This window comes from Wolffia australiana, chromosome 7 (genome assembly GCF_029677425.1).
Source record: "Wolffia australiana isolate 7733 chromosome 7, ASM2967742v1".
Classification (NCBI taxonomy): Eukaryota; Viridiplantae; Streptophyta; class Magnoliopsida; order Alismatales; family Araceae; genus Wolffia; species Wolffia australiana.
The window spans coordinates 6,824,285-6,840,664 of NC_135841.1; the positions used below are offsets into that span (position 1 = coordinate 6,824,285).

The 16,380-nt window shown below is 40.3% G+C and overlaps 1 protein-coding gene across 1 annotated transcript; it reads right to left on the reverse strand.

The window, feature by feature from the left end:
• Positions 1-1,258: 1,258 nt before the first annotated feature.
• Positions 1,259-3,974, reverse strand: LOC144705776 (uncharacterized). The gene is made up of 2 exons (XM_078578598.1): positions 3,311-3,974; positions 1,259-2,722 (listed from the first exon to the last, which is right to left on the reverse strand). Exons 1-2 carry the CDS (start codon positions 3,556-3,558, stop codon positions 1,459-1,461), a joined length of 1,512 nt encoding a protein of 503 aa, XP_078434724.1. The 5' UTR covers positions 3,559-3,974; the 3' UTR covers positions 1,259-1,458.
• Between the last annotated feature and the right edge of the window lie 12,406 nt (positions 3,975-16,380).

Consider the following 16,380-nt stretch of genomic DNA (forward strand, 5'->3'; position numbering starts at 1 on the left):
AAGGTCAAATGGTATAAAATTTAGAAAACGATACTGTTATTTAAAGTATCAAGGAGCTCAATTCAATTATTAAAATAAAAAATATGTAATTATATGTGTAATCATACATCCATGATGTATCAAAAATTATGAAACGGTAGGAAGAGCATTAGTTTCTAAAAATTGTATTTTTTTGGTTGAAGATCCTCCAGAAAATATGAAAACTATTAATAGACTGATTCAAATATCTTCAAACTAGAAACAGAGGATTTAATCCATATATTTACAGTTTTCATGAGCAACTAAAAATATAAGTATCGTTATTCAAGACTACATTAGTAATATAATACCTTTAAAAGTTCGGAATACATATTTGATTACGGACCGATTTTATAAATGATAAGATAGGTTCATCATTTAGTATGCAATTCATAGACCAATTTGCATAGTACCTGGGTACCATTAAATATTGTGGGTACGGTCAAATTATAAATCATTAATAACTCTTAAACGGTGAAACATTAATAGCATCTGCCCTATACTTAAGATAAAGACGGAGATTTTTAGCATAGTGGGTATAGTATCTTTACCATACTCCAAGTAAAAGCATACAATTGAAAACTCATAAAATCTCGATGTCATTATCCTGATGACCATCAAATCAATAATATCATAATCACTCGCCAACATAAGTATGCCACTAACACATAAAAATGTAAACATCTGTGGATTTTGGGAGTTTAGGATGTGTACGAGTAGGAAGAATGCCTTTAATAATGTGAAGGAAATAATTATTGAACCCTCAGCGCCCCGTACGCAGTATGTTATCGCATAATGATATCCTTAATGAAAAGATTCACGAATGTCTTTCATTTCTGGGAAATCATATTTAGTTCTGTATAAACATTATCCTTAATGATGCATGAGATTATTCTCTCGTTAATTCATTCTCTCTCTCGCTCCTTGTCTCTCTCTCATTCTCTCTCTCGCTCTCTCTCTCTCTCTCTCTCTCTCTTTCTCTCTCTCTTTCTCTCTCTCTCTGAATATCTCCTTATGAACCAACTGCCGGATGAAGAAAAACATTCTTGAACGTGTCAACGTGGAATAAGACAGAACCTCACTGTACAAAGAAAGACCAGAAGATGAAGGGACAAAATACGGCGGATAAATCCTCCAGGATCCACTTACAGCATCGAACTTTAGAAAAAAGTCACGTGTTGGAGTTTCTTCGATAAAGCCCACACATTTACAAGGATAATTCCTTGCGATATCATAGAGATGAAATACAGAAAAATATTAGAATCATCATCTTCGTCAATGTCCTATACTGGGAAGGGAAAAAAGGGACAAAGGGTGAAACCTGGTCAAACAGATAATGTGTATAAACAGTGAGCAAGAACAGCCCACCTTCAACAGCAGAACATGGGCCATGACGTATAACACGGGTATTATCATCAGAAACTAAGTGATGAAAGAGTCTTAGAACATCCACCTGGGGGAGACTTGTGCCACCATCCGCCGTGGCCTGCTCCGCTGTTCAGCCCTGTCGCCACGCATCTTCATCGCTGACGAAACTGTGGGGCTGTCATAGATGTGGCCTTTATGGTTCACTGGCATCGTCTGCGCTTGCGAGTGGGCAGGGACCCTCTCGGCGGCACCGCCATCGCTGCGCCGCCGTGCCACTGCCGCACTTGTCTGGGCTCCGCAGCTCCACCTCTGGTAGTTCATGCAGCTCTGGGTCCGGGCCACCTGTCGGGGGCTCGAGTAGTTTCGGCTCTCCATCGTCTCAGCCGAGTACATTGTCTCCCCGTCGCTGCTGCCGTTAAAGTCATCTCCGTCTCCGGGGGAAGCATAAATCCCCAGTGGAGACGAGCTCGAGTGCACCTCGCTGCAGCAGTCTTCCTCTGCTGCGCAGGGCTGGATCACCTCCGATGACTTTTCACTGCAGGTGGTTGACTTCTGCCTCTCTGGGAGGACATGCATGGCAGGCTTTGCATTCCTGGGGGGGAAATTTATGTCCAGCAGTGGAGACTGGTGGGACTTCCTTGGAACTGGCATTGACATAACCTGGGCACTCTCGTAAAACTCTGTCAGTGGGATGCTCTGGTCAACTGGTGGCCGTAGACAGCTGAGTGCCCCCTCAGTTGACCTGAGTTGAGCTGCTGGTCGCGATGTCACCGAGTCCTCCTCCTCTGGAAATTCCTTGAAGATGCGCCGCCTAGTGAAAGAAACCGCAGAGGGATCGCTCTTCTGCGCCGTTGACCTCCGCCGCAAGAGGGTTAATTTGGGTTTGCTGAGCTCCTCTAGGCTTCCTTCCCAATGCTGGTAGAGCCAGTCCAAGATTATGGGAATAGGAATCCCGAACTGCGTGGGCAGATCCTTGGCCGAACTCGAAGACGAAGACGAAGGGAATGAAGATCTGGGCTTCGGGGACGACGAAAGCTTCATGGGGTCACAGACCATGAAGGCCACGTTCCCTTGAAAGTCGAAGCCCGCAGAGCCTGGCGACAGGGAAGACCCTGTGGAGAGCTTGATCAGGCTGTCGGTGGCAACTGCCACCTTGGCTTCGGTGACCATCAGCTCGTTCTTGTCATCATAGCCAAGGAGAAAGACGAGGCTACCAAGTTCGAGCCGTGGGATGGAAGCTGCCTTCAAACAGTGGGGTGGGAGAGGATTCGAGTCTCCATGAGTCAGATCAACCCCAACAATGGTCAGATCAAGAATTGTGCTCGTGATGAAAAACCTGGATGAAGATTGTGGAATATTGCAACAGAATAAGAAAACCAGAGAAGGTATCTAAAAATGCTACGTTTAAAGTTTTGAAGAATTGCTGACAACTTGAGGAAACAAGTCTGAGAGGTAAATAATGGAAATAGTTGTCACATAAAATTAGGTCAAGAAAACCATAGCCCAAAATGCATAAAATCCAGAATGTGGCCCTCTGCAGTCGAGGTATGACCAAGAATCAACTCTTCTCGAGTAAAGATCACATCTTCAGCAGGAATTCATTTTTCCCATCATGAAAGCAGAAAGTACATTAAGTATCGCCCTTTCAACGTATAACCGAGAGAAGGATCGAAGTCCCCAGAATTAAAACCCATTAATATCTAAGAAGACCCATCAAAAACGACCAAGCGTGACTGATCTAAGTCCAGAACGCCGGGAAGATGACCGAATTGAGGTTCCTAAAAACTAAGCAGAAAACCGAGAGAGAAAGAGAGACATATATGGAGAGAGAGATCGAGAATCGATCATTCCAGCTTACAAACATGGCAAATGCGGAAGACAATAGGCGAAACAACGGTAGAAGAAAGATCAAAGGCGAACGAACCTGTGAGGAACTAGCCGGGCAGACACGCGCCCGCAGTTTATCTTGACGTCGGCAGCTTCAGCGGCCGCAGAGGAAGGGAGCGTGGCGTGAGTCGTAAGCAAGAGGTTGCGGTGGATCAGGAAGCCAGTGCCATCACCAGACACAGCCGCCATGGCAGCACCCTTCCCAGAGAGGATGCCAGTTTTAACTCTCTCTGATCTTCCCCCTCCAGGACAGAAGCAACACGAGCTCTCTCCAAGAACACCCATTTCCAAATTCCCCCTCGATCTGCCTCAGAAACTAAAGCCGGACTTGGGCAGAATTCATGGGGGGCCAAAAGGGTCGAGAGGAATTGCTCTACTTGGCTCTATCACGCTCGGGAAGGTCTCCTCTTTCGGAAAGCAGCTATCTTTCTCCGGGCATTACCGTGGGGATGAATCGATGGCGGTAGGGATGAATCAATCCTGCTATCTCTCGCTCCATGCTTCTTCTGGGCGAGGCCCTGTAGGTAGAAATGGTAGCCGACCCACTGCAGGAACAGAGGGAATGAACGGAGGGGGATTTCCGAGTTGGGTAGGTAGACAGAGGAAGACGAACAGGGCTTGGAAGCACAAGGCGACACGGAAAGAAATGAAGACGAAGAGTGTTCAGGAAACAGGAGGGACGGTGAATTAAAACCTTTGGTGGGTTGTGCGAGAAACAAACCATAAATATGTCATGTTTTTTGTTTTGTGTGTTTTGTGTCTGTGAGTGCAGAAGGGTGTGTGTGGGCTCTATCCATCTCTCACTGATTGGTTAGATTCAAGAAAATCAAAGATGAATAATGTTTCTTCAACCACGGAAAAATCCATGAACACAGTGATGCATGTAGACTTAGGAGATGAAAATAAACGTCCAACTTTCAACTTTTATGTTTTTTTTCTCCCTAAAGTCACCTGAATTTATATTGTACTACCTTCTCGGGCAAAAAATCTTGGTTGTAAACCGAAAGATAAACTCAAATTTAGGGTTTTGGCAGGCCTTTTGGTTCAACTGAATTTTACAAAAAAAAGATTTAATTTCAATCACTCAATCTCAAGAAAAAGGCAAGGCTCGCCTTTGCATGGACTAGGCATTGGATTAGGGATCTAAATTAGAAAAATAAAGAAGGAAATATTAGAACATGAGAATTGAAGGGTGGAAGGGATGAATGGGAGAACTCTTAGGTCGGGGAACCAACCTTAAATGGAGGCAAATCTAGAAAATCAAGGTTCTTTACAGATAAAAAAACAAAAAAAAAACAAGATAATGTTCTCAGACTAGATCTTGATGGTGAAAATTATCTGATTGAATAATGGTAAACCTAATCCTATCTAAAGACATAGTAAATATTCAAGAGGGATCACTATTGAAGAAGAGAACTAACACTGGGTCTGTATGAGTCGCCAAGTCCAGACATTTTTTTAAGACCATTGGCATTCTTCAAATCAAGTTACACACAACAAGCATATTTAGAAATCAAGTCAAATGGAATAAAGTTGTGTGGTTATAAGCCAATTTTGGAGCTGCACCATTTAAGGATGTGTATGTTGGGATAAAAAGTAAGTCATGCAGGCCTTCCAATATCAAGGAATCAAATACAATGGGACGGAAAATTTGAGCAATTGTATTTACTCTCATTTCTTTTCATTTGCTATTTTTAAATTTGTATTTTGCATTAGAAAGGGATAGATGAGTAAAAAAGCATCTTCTAATGTTTCACTATTTTCCAAGCTTTTCTAGTCAATATTTCATTGAGTTCGATTAAAGGTTCAAAGAGAGGGAACCTCTAGTGCCTAGGCCTGGGACAAGCAAGAGGTTTGGGTTATCTCCCACCTTGAATATCCCAATTTACCCTCCTTATGATTTATTTTTCTTTCATTAAATATCCACAACACAATACATAAAAAAGAAAGTAACAAAAATTCTCAAAAGTTCTTCCTACACTCAAAACGCCCCCAACATTTTCATGGCATGTGGATGCGCTACTAGTGTGACAGCCCACTTTTTCTACATTATATAGCTCATAACAGGCTCTCAACTTGCGTGCCCAATCAAAAATCTCACATCCAACCAATCAACTGAGGGACTCGACCTGATTCCCATAATAATTTGATTATATTTTTTATATTTTCTTCACATCTTTTTCACTATTCTTTTAAAGAAGAAGATATCTCATTAACCACTCTTTGTGAAAACTTTTAAAATATTGTTGAATAAATCAGAATTCTTAAATGACAAATTTAACCTCAAATTATTGTTTATCAAATTCAAAATATCCTGTTATAATAAGACCATATTATATTGATTCTGATCATAATGATAGATGATGTACAAGTACTAAGGAGAGATAGTGGATAATCTTAAGCGAGAGAGTTCTTACATTGATCAAAATAAGAATCTGTGAATATTTCATAACTAATTGTAAACCATATTAATTTAAGTTTGAGTTGTGTAAGTGGTTATTCAATCTGAGATACCAAGTCTCTAATCATGGGTCTCCAATTGTTTAAGCTTACATGAAGCAAGAAGTCCATCAAGGTGATGGTGTAATCAATATGGAAACCATTAGGTGTAAGTGTTGTTAGGTTATGTGCCTTGGTTCAACCATGGAAAACATAATTCCATGATCTGGAAGCGTGTTCAAGACATGGATGAACAAACAAAAATGTTCCGCAGCCAAAGACTTAAACAAAAAACATCATTAGAATCATTGAAACAAAGTACCTTTGCACGAATCGCATTCGTGATTTCTTGATCCCAAAGCGAGAAGAGTCGATCTGCTAAAGTGTGCAGCCTCTACATATATCCATGCAATCCTTGGCACATCGGATCTCATCCTTCTTGTTGACGAGCCTCATTCAATCTCCGTCACCTTTGTTACACTGCCTTGATCAGATCGCGAGCGGAGATGAGGTGTGGGGAGAAGGGAGGAAAAAAGGAAGGCCTCTGAAAAATTCTGGCCTACATGAATTGATGGATATTATGTGGCCGTCAAGCCACTCACACCACCATGTTTACTTAAGTTCATTGAATAAAATATTTATGTTCATTATTATTCTGGTGTGATGTTTATAATAAAGCCCATGAATATGTGCAATGCCATAGTGAATCATGATGAGATCATAATACAATGATCACTAGTCTTTGAACATGTATTTTAAATATTCCTATTCGATTGATAGTCGAGACACATTTCAGAATTATCTAGATAGAATAGCACTAGCTGATCCTACTTATATGATAAGTATAGCTGATCCTATGGCTATTAGTGTGGCAACACTGAGGACAGATAGTGGGTCCTCTTTGGGGAAAGAGTTCACTGAATATATCCATACGAATCCCTGAATGGTATTATACCTAAACACCAATCAGGTTGACTCATGTTACGATTGTATAAGTGATCCACTGACCCAAAAAACTAAGGACATCTCGTGAATGGAAGACTACATTTGACAACAACTTTAGAGACTCTAATCATGGGATTCAAATAAGTCATAGCTCAAATGAAGTAAGAAGCTTACGAAGATGACCAAATAGTCAAGACGGGAGCATCCACCGTTGGTATAAGATGAGATTGACTCATGATAATCTTAAATTTAGGGGTTTTAATTCATCGTTTGTAGTTGAGATAATTCAAACAGAAATATTTAACAGTACTTAAGAAGATTTAATTAGTGATGAATACGATTCGTCTCCAAATGGAACGATGATTGAGGAATTAATTTCTTATGATAGTGATGATCAACGCGAAAAGAGATGAGGATGAGAGGAGAGTATGTGAGCTAGTAATATCAAGTAAAAGGATGAAAGTTACATGTTAATTTAACTTTTAAAAAAAAGTGAACATGAAAGACAAGGTGATGGTTGAGTGTGTGAACAATGGTGGTGGTTGAATGTAGAACGGTGTGATGGAGAGGATAGAGACGAGGTTATAAGGAAGTAAAATGCAAGTGAAAAGAATATGATAAACCCTAATTACACTAAATATGATGTCAGGAAAAGAAACAATGTAAGGCGAAGTCACTTACTTTAGATCCTTATGTTCCACCAGGATCACGGCAAGTGACGAGTTCCGGTAAACTCCTCATTTCCAATGCTTCTTCCCACACACCCACAACATCAATAACACACTTCATGAATCTCAAAACTCACTATCTTTCAATCAGCCCACACAAGTAGGAAGCAAGTTGAAGATGAATTTCACAATGATCCAGAAATCTATTTATAGATCAGAGGGCATGGATGGAAATAGGAAGGGAAGACGAAGAAATACTGAAGATTTCAGCTCAATTGGATTGTAGATAAAAAATTATGGTCGTTTGAAGTTGAGCCAATCCTAGACTAGGTATCGGCACACATCATCCATCATGTCACTCGTCACCATGATGGAAACGTGACGGGTGACGTGACGGTGACGGTGACAATTTTAGAGGTCTATAACGATGATGGTGATGGATGACAAAGTGGTCGTGACAGAGACGTGACGGTGACGGGATGCCCAAGACGTATGACGCAACGAAACGGCCGTGACGGAATTTTGGAAAAGTTAAAACGGACAGAAAATACATATAAAACATTATTTTAAATCTTTTTGACAGTTGAGATTTTGCCACGTGATGTGGCCATTTCAATTTCCTGGCATTTTGCACACAAGTCCCTATTTTTTTTGCGCGCACAAACTTACGCCGTCTATAAATAATTGGAGACATACCCCTCTCTTCAAGTAGGGTTTTTTTCACGTCACCGGTGATGGTGACGTCGTCACGGTGACAGGGACGTGATAGGAGGCCCTATGGAGAGATGGTGACGGGAACATGATGATTTTTTGCATAGGCTGGGACGCGTGACGGGACGGTAAAGTGACGAAAGTTTCATCACGTCACCGTCTGTCACATTTCGTCATCCGTTCTATCATGTCCCGGACGTGGCATTCCTTATCCTAGGCCATGATTTCCTTCTCTCCTCGTCATTGTCCTCATTTTTGTTTTCCATTAGATGATCAAATTGCTCGAGATTCCATGCCTTTTCGTCTTCTACGCGTGTGCTTTTTGGAGTCTCCACCTGCACCTGAAAAAAGGAAAAAAATAAAAAAAAGGAGAAAGAAAGATTCTTTCTCGAGGCTAACGTGGCGGTGCATCAGAGCGTGCCACGTCCCCCATTGTATTTTTTATTCAACCAATGGCGGACAAGAGCGCGCCACGTGTTTACGTGAGGGCCACATGTACACGTGGCGTTGTGTCGTGTGGCCACGTCGCTCACGCTATTTTAAAGAAAAAAAGAAAACCAAAAGTAAAAAATTCATATTTTGTTTTTTCCCCCTCGGCCCATGCCCGTATTTATTGCGAAAGAAATGGCTTCTTTTTTTTATTTGTCCACGTCGCCCCTAAGTCAGGAATTTCAAAATGATTTGTCAATTATAGTTGCAATCATCACTTTGCGAATCACGAAGCCATGATTGTGTCGCAAACTGATTCGATGTCGCCAATCATCTGCACTAGCTGTGATTCGTCATTGTTCGAAGAATCGAATAATGACACGTGGTGGAGCGGGATAAACGGCTAAGAATATTTTAAAATTTCAAATCAAAAAGTAAAAGCCCAAAATACATATAAATATATACCTCAACTTAGAAAAATCATATCTTTCAAAATTTAATGTCAAACAATTCCAGAAAAATCATATTCTATCTCAAACATTATATTCTTTTAGAATCTATTGATAGAAAAATCTCCAAAAAATGCATAAAATTCAGAAAATCATTCTGAAAATAGATTTAAGCATTTCAAGCTTGATAACATGAAAATAGACACGTAAATATGAATATATTAAAGTACTAACTATGCATGTTATCAACTCAAGGAAGACAATGACGAAAAATCCCAAGCCAGGGTAGTGAGGATATTGGAGAAGGCATTCTCCGATATCTTTTTTACGCATTAGTACTAATCGAATGACGGATAAGGGTTGATGATAAATGATACTGTGCTATCATGATATGCATTAATGCCATTTATAAAAAATAAAAACTAATTATTTATTACGATGTTGATGCACGTTATCTGATAGTTTTAACATTTTCGCATTTATTCCAATTTATCACATATTTGTGTATTCCTTGCATTTATCATTACCATGATGCGCTTTACAGGTTGGACCCTTATCAAGGTCAAATCTTTGTGTGAATTAATCATTCTATTTGGATTGTTATGATTGCAAGAAGCAGGTTAAGAAATTTCATGGTTCTTCACCGTTGCACGCCAATCGTGGTTTTTTAAGACCAGTGTGTCAAGTTTGGCACTGAATATGAATATGTGAATTTCGTACAATTGAAGTGAAGGATGAATGGGTTGAAGCCTTATGAGAATGGAAAACTTGGGGGAAGATTTTTCCCAATCTGGATGGCCAACAGAGGGATATGCCTGCGAAAATTATTTCAATTCAAGTGAAGTGCTGATATCCTTGAATAATTTTGTGCTAATGTGGGTGTGTGCTCCACGCACGTTTGGTTCATTTTACAGGCCATACAGCTTTATTCACGAAGGTGCCATGCGAGGAAGCCACTCCAGGCGACCCTGGCGCAGTGACACGCTCCACCTCGCTAGAGCGGTGAGCTCGGCCCCATCTTGAGCCGTGCGCTCTGTCGTCGCCTGAGCCACGCGCTCGGCCTTGACATGAGCGGCGCGCTTGGCCATGGCCTGAGCGACACGCTCGGTAGTGGCCTAAGCAACGTGCTCAGCTGTGGCCTGATCTGTGAGATCAGTCGTGGCGTGAGCTGCACGCTCGGCCCTGGCCTGAGCCGCGCAATTGGCCCCAGCAAGAGCACGGGGGGTAGAACCGGCGGCAGCTGAGGAAGCGATGTTGGCAGCTGAGGCAGCAATGGTTGAGGAGGCGACGGCGGCTGAGGCGGCCATTGATGACCCAACGGCTGCGGGGACAGCCCGACCTCGACAGAGAGAGATGACAGTGGCAATCCAACGGTGGCTATGACGGCCCAATGGTGGCGGCAATGATACGACAGTGGCGACAGTGATAGCTTCTCCTTCTCCTTCTCTCTCTTCCTCTCATAAACCTAATTTTCTCTCTCCTCACTTTCTCTCTCTTCATTTTTTCCCCTTTTGTGTGGGGGTGACGTGGCCTAATCCGGGCTGATCGCTCACACTTTAGGGCGATCAGACGGCCAGGAGTGGCCGCGATCACCTTTAACAAGGGTCCAAAAGAACACCCCTGGAACTCTTTTACTTGGGAAGAAAAATGAAGGCTCTTGAGGTTTTGGGGGAAAAATCAGAGAGGAGGGAGATCCCGATGAGATTAGGTGGCACCGACAGTGAGGTCCATTGCCGGAAGGCCACTACCAAGCATCGACGGTGAGATCCACCATCCAAGAACAAAAGGGGAACACCGATCGCCAAATGCTCGGGCTTGAATCGGGGACTTCACGGTGATGACAAACTCAATCCAACACGCTCGGTTCAACCGAATCGTGTGTTCAAGTTTAGTCCAAACTATTCCATCGAATTTGTTGCTTAGTTAGGTTTGATTACAGTTTTGATTTTGAATTTGAGTTTAAAAAGAACAAAAACCCTTCAATTTCTTGTTCTAATTTCCTACATTCACGAGTTCTCATCCAATCTGAAGCCAATTTTGGACCCATTGGATAGATATCACGTCTCTCTTCGTGTTTTTTTGCCATTTATTTCCCATTCTTCTCTAAGATATTTCTTCAATTCTCTAAAATTGTCACTCGTGCGTGCAAATTTTATTTGAAAACACCTATTTCTCTATGGATTTGACCTTGACTCGTCACTATATTGCATTTTATTAGTTCATTTAACCGAGTCGTGTTTTACTTTATTTGACACATAAATTCGTGTTTAAGGACTGTAAATTTTAGTCCCGTCAATAAACCATGCTCTAAGTCGTTCGAGACTCTCCCGTAAATGATGCATCATATATATATGTGTTAACCGATGACGGTAAAGGTTGCATGAGAAAGTTCAACACTACTCGGTATCTTCTAGAGCACGAGGTGTATCTTGGCACCCCACGGGTGGAAACTTAACCTATCAATTGGGTTAAATCGATCCTTATTTAATTAGTATATATGTTGATATAGTTAATGAATAAGGTTGGTAAATAAATGTTATTAGGCCACTAAATTTATTAACTAGAACAATGAATGGGCCTAGAGGGTCACAGGCATAAGGTCATAAGGGCATTGGTGGATATATTTTTACTTTTAGGGTTTTGACAAAAACTTTAAGTGAAATATAAAGAGGGAAAGGGCTTACATTTCAAGCACCCAGGCCAGCCATATTTGAGAGCCCCTATCTTTCTTAACTCTCTTCTCCACTCATCTATGGAGAGTGTCTTGATGGTGAGAAGATATTCTAGATTTTCAAGAAGAGTTGAAGAAGAAGACGTGGAGATCCAAGTGCCGAGTGTATGTGTGGATACTTCTAGAGGTCGGACGTGTGAACGGCTTCAAAATGATCTCCGAGCAACAAAGTCAAGGGTGGAACAAGTTCCCCAAAAGGTACATTCAATGTTTTATTTTAAAGATAGATAATGAATCGATCAACACGCTTATGTATCCATGGAATCGTGTTTTCCATGGACCAACCAAAGCATAGAACCCAATATGAATTTCATTAAGGGCCTTCCCCTATTCAGACTACATGGGTATTTTTCAAAAAAAACCCCAAAACTTAAGTATATCTTTTGGCGTCTAAAAGACTATTTGCATGTGACTCTCTAGGCCCATGTATTAGTCTAGTTAACGACTTGACCTGCCCAATAAATTTTACTAGCCTTCCAAATTAATTAACTATATCATCATATAGATTAATTAACATCGAATTGATTTAACCCAATCGATAGGTTGACTCTCCAACACGTGGGATACCAAGCTACACCTCGTGCTCTAGAAGATACAAACGAGTGTGTATTGACTCACTCATGGAACCTGTTTTTCATCGGTTATGAGGCATGTATAGTCTGTCATCCACTTGACGCTCCTAAGACGACTTAGGGTATGGTCAATAGTCAAACCCTAATCATTCATCCAAGTTAGTAGTGATGCATTTGGAAATCATCAATGAACTCTTCTCCCGATATTTTACTGCCTTGGCCAAAGACTTCATCACATCTTCTTCCTTGAGTTGCCACCTCTTATACCGAGGGTGTACAATCCCATCTTGACTACTGAATCGTCTTTGTGAACTTCTTGATGCACCTGAACTAAGACTATTTAGGATCCCATGATTAGGGACACATAAGTCATAGTCAAAGCAAAATTGTATATCCACAAGACATCTTACACAACCATGATGTGAATCAATTCAGAAATTTGGTACAATACCATTCAGAAATTCGTACGGATCAATTCAGTGAAGTATTTCTCCTAAGAGCAGCCACTATCTATCCTTAGTGTTGCCACACTACTAGCCATAGGATTAGCTATACTTATCGTATAAGTAGAATCAATTAGTGTTAGTCTATCGAATAGTTAGATGTCCATCTCGACTATCCATTGAATAAGAATATTAAGAATATTAAGAATACATGTTTAAAGACTAGTGATCATTGTATTATGATCTCATCATAATTCATTGTGTCATTACACGTATTCATGAACTTCATAATAAAAATTCACACTAGAAAAATAATGAACATAATATTTTATTCAATGAACTTAAATGAACATGGTGGTGTGATATGGCTTGACGGCCACAAAATATCCATCAAGTTTATCTTTCTATGAGTATCACTATCCACTAATACAAAACTTGACAGTTTTAGGACCTCATTCTGCAATGAGTAGGCTTCGTTCAGCCTCTGAACAGGGTCCATTCAAGCTCCAAACAACTTAGAATGGAACAAGGGGGAATCCATATGGAAATGAGCCAAGAACAACTGTAAATTTCCTTTTGCTCCCCTTTCTAGAAATTTTTGGTGTCATTCTTCATCCAAGTAAGGCATAACCTAGGTTTGATACCAATGTTGGGTTCTTGGCCCTTGATCTAGATGAAAACTTAGAACAAATCACAACAGAAGACTTGAAAGAGAATTGTAATGACATCATTAAAACATGAACCAAATCAATTGGGCCAGGAGCGCATCTATGATTTGTTTAGTCCACCAGTAAGTCACATGGAGCTACTCATGTATATAGTGCAAGGCCGTGGATGAGACAGTTTTTTTGTCCCATGATGAAAAAATCATCCCTTCTGCAAGGTTGGACAAAAACCGGGACAGAAATTCATCCTGAGACGAACAGACGGGACAATTTTTCTCCACTTGGACAAAACAATTGTCCCGTCTGGAGGCCTCAGCTAAGAAAATCGTCCCACCCGCATCCCTGCACTGATTCTGGACGTTGGACGGGACAATCTTTGTCCTGTCCCTTCCATCGTCCACGTCTCAGACAATCTGGAACTATACTCATGTATGCAGCCTCTAGATGTATCCACATGATCCTCATTAAATATAATCTCTTCCTTCACCTTTACGAGCTCTATTCATGCTCTATCATCGCCGTTATGTCGCCTTGATCACATTGGTAACTAAGAGGAGTTATGGGGAGAAGGGAGAAGAAGGTTGAGGACCTAGAACTTTTTTGGCATAGGTGAATTTTGTTCAGGCGCTTCCCTTACTAATACTAAGTGGGTATTTTTCATAGAACCCTCAAACTTTAAGTATATATTTTGGCATCCAAATGAACAATTGCATGTGACCTTCTTCTAGGCCCATGTATCAGTCTAATTAATGACTCTGGTGGCCCCATTAACCTTTGTATGCCTTTTCAATTAATTAATTATATCCTGATATACATTGATTAATATTGGATCTATTCAATCAATTGATAAGTCGAGTGTCCTGCCCGTGGGGTGCCAAGGTACACTTGGTGCTCTAGAAGATGCAAATGAATATGTATCAACTCACTCATAGAATCTGTCCACTTGCTTGTCTTTGTGAATTTCTTTATATACCTGAACTATAACTGTTTAGAATTTCATGATTAGGAACTTGTACATCATAGTCAAAATATAATTTTCCATCCATAATACATCTTTGATATCTCAAGTTCAAGGACCAGTTATACAACAATGACATGAATCACCCAATTGACAATTTGGTTTAATATCATTCAGGGATTTGTACGGATCAATTTAATGAACTCTTTCTACTAAAGACTGTTTTGAATTCCATGATTAGGAACTCGTTGATCATAGTCAAAATAAAATTTTCCATCCACAAGATGTCTTGAGTGTCTTAGGTTTAAGGACCACTTACATAACTTTGATGTGGATTAACATGATTAACAGTTTGGTATAATACCATTCGCGGATTTGTACAGATCCGTTAACTGAACTCTTTCCACTAAAGAACACCCACTATCTATCCTTTGCATCAACACAAGAGTGAGGCTAGATAGTGTTATTCTTTTTGGATATTTTGATGTCCTTCTTGACTATCATTCGAATACAAATATTTGGAACACATACTTAAAGACTAGTGATCTCAATATTAGGATCTCATCATAATTCACTAATTTTAATCATGTATTCTTGAACTTTATTATAATCATCACATGTGCACAATAATGAATACATTCTAATGAACATGGAATGAGATATGAAATGCATATATGATAAAACCTAAATGTAATATAACTTAGGTGCGCGAGTTGGGAAGAAATTATAGACTAATACATGCTTCCCTAAGTTGGAATATGAGTTTTTGACGATGTGATCAAATATCATATCTTCATAGATAAGGAAACTGAGCCATATGTTATCTATAAAGCTCAATGGGATCACAGTTAGTTTCATAATAGTTGATGTAGAGGGCATTTTAATCATTGGGAATAATGTTGGAGTGTTATCATCCAAAAAGGGAATAACCATCCTTAATGTCTCTGCATTAATGGCTATGAATTGAGTGAATTATGATCAAGTCATAATAAAACTCTCAACTATATTTGAACATGCTATAAGAATTCATGTTTAAAGGATAATCAAGAAGTACATCAAATTTATATAGAAAAAGTAGCATTGACTATCTCCCACAAAGATGATGAATATGTCTGATCTGATAACCATTATTATGGAGATGCGAGTCAAATAATATGTCCCTTTTGGGTAAAGAGTTTGTTAGATTGATCCATATGAGTCCTTGAGTAATATTACACCTATCATCTATCGAGTTGATTCGTGTCATGGTTGTGTCAGTAATCCTTAGACTGAAGACAACAAATATCATTGTGTTTTAATTATGATATACTAGTCTCTCATTTGGAGATTCCAAATTTTCTTAGATAATATGCAGAAACAAGTCCACGAAGGTGATTGTGTGGTCAACATTAGATTGTCCACCCTTAGTATTAGAAGAGATTCACTGAATGAAGATGTTCTTAAATATGATGGTAGTGAAAATATTAGGGAATGTGTTCTCTGATGTTCTTAAATACAACACATATTAGTTCTAATACGAATGATAGACTGATGTAACACAAATGACAGACGTCGGGATCGAACGGCTCGTGTTACACCACAGGAGGGCGAGGTCAGTCATGTCATGTAGTGGAGACGAATAATGTGGACATAATGCAAGTGATAATGTGATGATGAACCCATTGAGAAGTATAAATCCGACGTCGACGGACACCAACGATCACTAGGCTATAGTAAGTGTGACTTGGGAATGCCACTAGGCTTCGATGACCCCTATGGCAGGTTGAGGGCAAACAATGCGAGTACGACTATTTCCACTTGTGCGCGCATCGTTCGAAGTGCAAACCAAGATCGTACAAGTAGAAAAACCTACTCCCACTGACGTATTCCTATCTATCACTAACCTAACCCCAGCGGTGGAGAAATTTTTCGGAGGCACTAAAAGAAATAATATAATGATGAGTCGGAATTTATGAGCATACCAGTAGCGGCAGATGCAGGCTATGTGTAATTTGGCAGTAGAGGATGGTGAACAACATGTAGGCACGATGACGACACAGATAGGCATGGTGGCGCAATAAGGTGTGGCGACGGGTAGACGATAGACGCAGCAATGGG

Excerpts from the sequence above, each read along its gene's own strand:
- LOC144705776 (XM_078578598.1), bottom strand. The coding sequence starts at position 3,558 with ATGGGTGTTCTTGGAGAGAGCTCGTGTTGCTTCTGTCCTGGAGGGGGA. Across the intron at positions 2,723-3,310 it reads GCCCGGCTAGTTCCTCACAG|GTTTTTCATCACGAGCACAA; the intron begins GTTCGTTCGCCT and ends ATCTTCATCCAG.